At 45.0% G+C, this 8,181-nt stretch overlaps 1 protein-coding gene across 1 annotated transcript; it reads left to right on the forward strand.

Annotated features, from left to right (window-relative positions):
* Positions 1–1,786: 1,786 nt before the first annotated feature.
* Positions 1,787–6,573, forward strand: PNMT (phenylethanolamine N-methyltransferase). Its single transcript, XM_054995418.1, has 3 exons — positions 1,787–1,946; positions 4,424–4,634; positions 6,144–6,573. The coding sequence occupies exons 1-3, from the start codon at positions 1,787–1,789 to the stop codon at positions 6,571–6,573; spliced, it is 801 nt and encodes a 266-aa protein (XP_054851393.1).
* The last annotated feature ends 1,608 nt before the right edge of the window (positions 6,574–8,181 follow it).

An 8,181-nucleotide genomic window follows, 5' to 3' on the forward strand; every position in this document is an offset into this window, starting at 1 on the left:
GGAGTTGACCTTTTCCTCAGCGATTTCTCTTTCTCACTTCAGGCAGTAGCAAACCTGGGCCTATTTGTTGTTGCCTATAAAAAGTTGTTCAAAATGGTGCAGAATCCTCCCCTTTTCTATTCGTTTTTTGCCTCTCCAAAAATACCTCAGGACTGCTCCTTTGTTTACATAGCAAACCACCCCAGTTGGCAAAAGAGCATAAGAATCACCACCCTCTCTTTCTGGCGCAAGAGGCCATGTTGGGAACAGTTGCCAGGCTACCATCTAAGGGCCAAGCCAGATGTGCAGGTTTTTAAAGAGTTGGGTCTGGGTTTCCCAGGGCCAAGCTACAAGTGACGAATGACACTTGAACGGCAAGTGTATTTTTCCCTGTTCACTTGCCCTCCACTCAATCCACTTGCTGTTCAAGTGTCATTCGTCACTTGTAGCTTGGCCCCCAGACCAAACTCAGGTTTCCACAGTCATACAGCAGTTAAAAAGTAAACGGTTGTTAAAAGATAAAAGAGAGGTCCTTCCTCAGGCGAAGAAGGAACTCCTCCTTCCCCTTCAAGCCGTTTTCTCATGTCACAATAGCATGAGAGGAGGGGCCCCCTCCCCATTTTTACTGCTCCACATGCACAAAATTCTCCAGGTAGAGCAGAAACTGAAAAATAGCTTGAGAGGGGAAGGAGGAGCCCCTTCTCCTCCTGCAGAGGCATTCTGAGGCCATTTGGGCTCTCCTTTATTTTTTAACAGCCATTCCTCAATGTTAATGTATAGCTGCAGAGAACTTGAGTTCCCCAGACCCAACTCTTTAAAAACTTGCATGTCTAGCTTGACCCTAAATTAAGAGGTGAAGCCAAATTTGGAGCAATAACAAACAAGCATGAATCCTGGTACGTTTAGGGATGAAAGGGCCAAACCAAACGTGCTCTGGGAGTTCCATGTTCTGAGCCTCCAATGATTTTGGAAACTAAATTCCCCTGGGAACACATGAAGCTGCCTTCTGCAGAGTCAGGTCGCTGGTTTACCACATTCAATATTGTCTACTCTGACTGACAGCACCATTTTCCCAAGCAGAAAGCTGGTTGTTATGGACACATCCACTAATGGGGCACGTGCGTTGGCAGTCTCTTCCTAGGATTGTCGTTTTCAGCCAACTTTAAAGTACATTTTCATGGAAACGATACCAGCTACTGAGGTTGTTCCTGAGCTTAACTAATGACCAATGTTGAAATCTGACCACCTCTGTTCTCCATAGCTTATTCACATTTACAAATGCTACTGTTTCTTGGAATGGGGATGCTGTCCAACGTTCTGTTCTTGTGCATGTATAAAATTCACAGGCCTTCCAGTATTTGTTATCAAGCCTCTTCTCTGAGCAACTGTGCTGTCTGCCATCCCATGTCCTCCTCCCAGTGCTCCCTTCTTCTTGACACTAATTTGGTTATGCCGGATGAACAACCTCAATAAAGTGTCCTTTCAATACAGTTATTAAACGACTACCTGGTGGGAGATAACTCGATCGGCTCCCTCGCCCCCAGCATTGCCGGAGCTTCCATCAGGCTCTTGGAAAGGTCTTCTCAATTACTCCACGACGGAAGGCCTTGTGTGTGCAATAGAGAAATGGCCTCAATTTCCATGTACCCTGCAGGAGAGTCCCCGATGATATCAGCCCAAAGTACTTGGCACTAATTGCATTGGGTCCATTAGCATGTTTTGATGTCTTTGCCAAGTGGGGCTATAAAATCCACTCGCCCAACCCTGTGGAGTGAGTGTGCTGGATGCAGCAAAGCATTTCCCAGCCATGAGCACCACCGGAGTGTCAGCTGTGGCACAAAGCTACCAGATGTTCAACCCCAGGGCCTACTTGCAGAACAACTACATGCCACCTCGTGCCAACTTTGCCAGCGAGGACTTTGTGGTGCCCTGGAAGCTCCGTTGCCTGGCAGATGCCTTTGCCACAGGTAGGAACAGACATATACACTTTGCAGTTGTGAGCCAGGACAGGAGACCCACTTGGTTTTCAGACCCACTTGAACAATCTCTAGATTATCTTACATTTGCTTGATGGTGTTATCAGTTTCCAGTAAATTTCCCAGCAGCTAAGCATGCTGAAGAAATATACTTTGAAATATACTTTGCAATAGATCCAGAGGAGTTAGCCATGTTAGTCTGTAGTAGCAAAATCAAAAAGAGTCCAGTAGCACCTTTAAGACTAACCAATTTTATTGTAGCATAAGCTTTCGAGAATCACGTTCTCTTCGTCAGATGCATAGTACAGAAACTGGTCAAATATAGAAGAGCTCTAGAGAAGAGAACTTGATTCTCGAAAGCTTATGCTACAATAAAATTGGTTAGTCTTAAAGATACTTTGCAATAAAGCTCAGTTTCTTTGAAAAACTGGCAAAACTCGGCTGCTAGATTAAAACAGAGCTTGCAAGATATTTGCTCATTTTATACACTGAGAAAGTTTCCGAAGCTGTCAGGGCAGGACTTGACCTTGGAAATCCTGTGGCAGAGGCTAGGAGGGCTATTTCAAAGCTGTCCACTTTGTAACAAACTCTGCTGCTTTGAAAGGGTCCTGGGTGCATTTGCCAGTAAATAAGTTTGTTGGATTGAAGCCCACAATGAGCAGATCAAAGGCATTGTAAGCAGGCCATATTACAGCTCAGGTAAGGTAGAATCATATTTCTTAATTAACTTCTGATAGGCTCATTTGCTAGTAAGTAACCACATAAAGAGGCATCCACAAACCAATGCTGTGCAATGCTTTGTATTAGGACTAACCAACACAATGCAAAATAGTTTCAGGTGGGTAGCCATGCTGGCCTCCAGTGGAAAGGCAAGAGTCAGGTCCAGTAGCACCTTAAAGAACAATTAGATTTCTAGGGTATGAGCTTTCGCAAGTCAAAACTCTCTTTGCCAGGTACAAGGAGCGGGAAAAGGTAGGAGTCTTTTATAATCCAGGCAGAAGGTGGGAGGTGTATTGCAAATTAGAGCGGAAGCCAGCTATAATGCATGTTCTAAATTACCTTGATAGTGCATGGGTGCGAACTGCATCAATAGCGTGAGAAAAATCTGACATAGGGAGCTTTGACTCTCGATAGCTCATACCCTGGAAATCTACTTGGTCTGTAAGGTGCTATTGGACCTGGACCTTACTTTCCCCTCCTGATAGTGTCATTCATTACCCTGTAGCAACATAGCTACTACTGATTGAAAAAGCCTGCCAGTGGTGCTGGGAGGAGTGAAATGGCAGGCACTATTTCAGAGAATACCATTTTGTGGAGGCTCTGTTGCACTGTGAGTGCCTCTGCATTTGCTGAAAGCATTGAGTGTACAACAGGGGAATTGTCCCCATGTGGAAGCAACTCTGGGAGAATCTAGAAAGCCGTATAACTTTTCCCTATTCCTCTAGGGGACAAGGACACCTCAAACCATGAGTGGTGGGAAGACCCTGTATAGTTGGAGTTGGGGGAGGTTTACAAGACATTCCGCTCATAGGTTCAAGTGTACAGAGCTACAATATAGAGCTCTTATATCAGTCTTAGTGAAGAGGAAGGAGAATATTGGCAAGTGCTCTTTTTCCTGCCCTTGGAAGAGTGCAAATGGTCAGCCAGGCCCTTCTCCTCCCCAAATCCCAATCTCCCCAGGCTCCAGTCCCAAATCGCCAGGAATTTCCCATCCCAAAGTTGGCAACCCTACTTCAAATTTTATTCCTTGCCCATAGGGTCTCCTCTGGGCAGAAAGCTTGGATGTAAGATTTTGTGTTCTCTTTCCTGATTATTTGAAGGAACATAATTTAAAAGTTGTGAGCTGTGGGCATACCTCTCCCCTCACTAGTTTCCCCCTCCACCTGCTTTTTGAAGGCCTTCTGGTGTCAGTTTTTTAAAAAAATCTTTATTTTGAAGGTCTGTTATCCCTGAGTGGGGTGTAGTAGTCAGAGAGGATCTGTATGACTCGGGTTCAAATCCTCACTCTGCCATAGAAGCTTGCTGGGTGATCTTGTGTCAGTGACAAACTCCCAGCCTAACCTGCCTCACAGGGTTGTTGTGAGGGGTAAAATGGAGGTGAGGACAAATGTTGTAAACTTCTTGGATCCCCATTGGGGAGACAGGTGGGGTATGAATGAAGATAATAATTATGTTATTAATTATTTTATTATATAATATTATATATTATATTAAATATTATATATATAATGTATTATATATTTACTAATTATTTTATTATATGCTGTGACTTTTATTGATTGATGTGTTGTTTTATCTGTTTTGCAGCCTTGTTGGTGTGATTGTTTTTATAGAAACGTGGCATAAAAGTTTTCCGCGTCATCAAATAACAATACACATTTTTAAGCAAAGGGTGGGTTCTGGTCCTCGTGACATTTTTCACTATGGGTATGTCTGAGTTCTGTACTCTCTCTTTCACCCCTCCCCAGGGGAAGTCTGTGGCCATACTCTGATTGACATTGGCACAGGGCCCACCATCTACCAGCTCCTCAGCGCCTGCGATTTCTTTGAGGAGATTGTGGCCACCGATTACTTGGAAGTCAACCGGGATGTGATCCACAGTTGGGTGCGCGGTGAAGACCCTTGTGCCTTTGACTGGTCTCCCTACATCCAGCACGTTTGTAGGATTGAGGGCAAGGGGTAAGAAAGACAAGTGGCCCACACCAGGGCCCGGGTTTGGTCATATAGCTGAATGCCAGCATAGTCACCTTGGAAAATGTACCCGTTACTACTACTGTGGCTGGTGCACCCAGCACAGGAAAAAGGGCAGCAAGTCTCAGCAAGACAAGCCACAATGCCTGAGGCTCTGCCAGCTGGCGCAGGGAGCCCCGCAATCAGTCTAATTACAGTGGGCTGGGCAGTTGCCAAGTAAATCTAGTCAGTTACCAAAGCATCCAAAAGATCTAGCACTAGGAGTACAAAATTGCTTTCTCAACCTGCTATGAGCCAGGATGACAAAAGAGAACCTCCAGATCCAGAGGCAGTCACCCTCTGAACACCAGTGCTAGGAGGCAAGATCAGGGGAGGCCTTGGCCTCTATGCTCCATCTGGTGGCCCTCCAGGGTAACAGGCTGGCCACTGTGTGAAACTACAATGGTCAACTTGATAGACCACTGGTCTGATCCAGCAGGGGGTGTCAAGTTGAAAGGGGCCCTGTAGGCTATCTGCTTATTGCAAAAATCCCAATGCTAAAACATCCATAAAAATGACTGTTCAGACTTTGTTTGGAGACTTCCAGTGAGAGAGAACTCAACTCCATTACTGAACCATTCCTACCGTTAGGAAGTCTTGGGTGGGTAGCTGTGTTAGTCTGCAGTAGAAGAGCAAGATTCAAGTCCAGTATCACCTTAGAAACCAAGATTTCTGGAGTATAAGCTTTCAAGAGTCAAAGCTCCCTTCACCAGATAAAAGTTATAGGATTGTATCTTGTCCTACTTTTATCTGACAAAGGATGTTTCTCCTAATGTCCAACTGATAGTCAGCATAATGTAGTAGTTAAGTGGAGGAGTAGGATCTGGGACACACAGATGTGAATCCTTACTCTGCCAGGTAAGTTTACTGAGTCACACACACACAGCCTAACTTAATAATAATAACATCTGATTTATATACCGCCCTTCAGGATAACTTAACACCCACTCAGAGCAGTTTACAAAGTATGCCATTATTATCCCCACAACAAAACACCCTGTGAGGTGGGTGGGGCTGAGAGAGCTCCAGAGAGCTGCGATTAGCCCAAGGTCACCCAGCTGGCTTCAAGTGGAGGGCTGGGAAATCCTCAGGGTTCTTGTGGGGATAAAATGGAGGAGAGAAGAATTATGTAAGCCATGCCGGGTCCCTACTGGGGAGAAAGATGGAGTATAAATCAAGCAAATTTTTAAAAATCTACCCTCCTATAACTTAACCCCATTAGATATAGTCCTGCCCCATGGGAAAGCAGAAAACATGCTTTTGCTTTCTTCCATGAATGGTCTTTCAGGTCGATGAAGAGCATAGTCATGTCTCCAAACTAAACATACCCAGTTCTCCAACCTTTCCTCTTAGGCTTTGCAAAGATTGGGGAGGCAGTCATATAGTTTTTTCCACCTTGCTAGTGAACAGCCTAATGCCAGTCCCTGTTGTCTTTTATTTTGTTGTTGGCTACTATAGGGAGCCATGGAAGGAGAAAGAGCAGAAACTCAAAAAGAAACTGAAGAAGATCTTTCCCATTGATGTCCACCAACACAACCCACTGGGTTCTTTGCTCAGCCAACCCGCTGACGCCTTGGTTTCCTCTTTCTGCCTGGAGGCAGTAAGCCCAGATCGGCAGAGCTTTGACCAAGCCTTACAGAATGTCACTACCCTCCTCAAGCCTGGTGGCCACTTCCTCATGATCGGGGCTTTGGAAGAGTCCTTCTACTTGGCTGGAGAAGCCAAACTACAGGTGGTGCCTGTGAGTGAAAGGGATGTCCAGGAAGCCTTTGCCAAGAGCGGCTACTGCATCCGCAACTTCCGCTCCTACACCATGCCACCCAGCCTGAAGATTGGTGTGGATGACGTGCAGGGGGTCTTCTTCATCCATGCACAGAAGTCCACCTGATTCCAAGGCTGCCTGGCTTCTCACTTCCCTTGCCAAAGGAAACATTACAGAACATTGCATGTTGCTAGGAATTCAGCTTGTGTGGGTTTTTTTTTTGTCACCTGTACTAGTGCTATGATGACCAGTGCAAAACAGAGGGTTGGATCCAGACTACACTGGCCATTTCTGATTCCCCCTCCCCGTGGATAACAGGGAAGAAATCCATCTATGACATTTGGATTCTGCTGTTCCCCCAAAGAGTTCAGGGCAGCATACATGGTATTGTTTTCCTCAAAACAACTCTGTGAGGTAGGCCAGATGGAAAAAGGTACCAAATGAGAAAGAAATGAATCTCTATGTCTGTTTTTACGTTCTTCATTTTGAATGCCAATAAAGCTAAAAGTTTCTTCTTGGTTTTCTCTGATTGAATGGTGGGGGGTATACCAAACATTTAGTTCACCTAACGCACCAAAAATCCTTTGACTGGTCCTGCCCTATGAACTAGCATGAAGGTTTCCAAACCTTTCTGCTTTACATGTCCCTACATCATTTTTTCTGCCAAGGGAATTTTGCCCGTGCATGTCCCTACATCATTTTTTCTGCCAAGGGAATTTTGCCCGTGGCAGAGGATTCTGGGGGAGAATTTTGTTGGGGGGGGGGCCAATGACAATGAACAGTCTCTGTGGACCCCACCAAAGCCCCCACAAGATTGGATGCAGCATTTCTGGGCAGCTGCACCTTTTGGAGGAAGATCGGTAAGAACAGAGGGTAAGCTGCCCTTTCAAGGAAGCCTGTATGCAGTTGCTGATCTCTGAGAGGAACTCCTGAGGATCTTTGGAGAATCCCCAGGGCTCCCTCGAACACAGCATGTAACCACTGGATGATCCCCACCAAAGGAGTTGGTTACCCTTCCCTTACAGTGGTCCAGAATGATGGAGAGGCATTCTGTTGAGCATGGTGTGGTAACAGTGGGTGTGTACCTGAAGAACTTCAGTGTGTGTGAGAGCTTTTAAGGTCACAGGATCCCATCTTTCAGGGAGACACGTTCATCTCACATTGACAATACAAAGAGGGTTATGGCAGCTACTATACTGATATATTTTTTAAAAAAAATCATTAAATCATGCTTACAGAATGATAAATATCTGATAATTTGTACATTTCCTTGTAGTTTATTTTGAACAGCTCTTCTCTGCTTTCTTTTCACAAGGAAGCCTGAAGAAGGTTAATGCTTCAAACGTACAGCAAATCAAATAGGTTTAAACATCCCATAATATACAAAATCAAACCAAGTATTATGACAGGTTGTTGAGGGCTTGAAAGGGAAGAACCAGTGCCTTGAATTGAACTTGGAAGCAAAGCAGAGGCTAATTAAGCATGTTTCAAAAGACAAACCACTACATTTTGTACTAACTGAAGCTTCTGGGCAGTATTCAAGGGCAGCCCCATAGAGCACTTTACAGTAGTCTAACCTAAAGATTACAAAACCATTAATCAATGGGGCCAGGAGAGCCAAGTCTGGAAGTGAGGACAGTTTCTATATGTTGTATGTGAACGGAGGCACTCTTAGTAACTGCATTAACCTGTTTTTCCACCAACAAGGGTGTGTGCGCGTGCGCGCGTGCACAT

The sequence above is a fragment of the Eublepharis macularius genome, chromosome 12 (assembly GCF_028583425.1).
Source record: "Eublepharis macularius isolate TG4126 chromosome 12, MPM_Emac_v1.0, whole genome shotgun sequence".
NCBI lineage: Eukaryota > Metazoa > Chordata > Lepidosauria > Squamata > Eublepharidae > Eublepharis > Eublepharis macularius.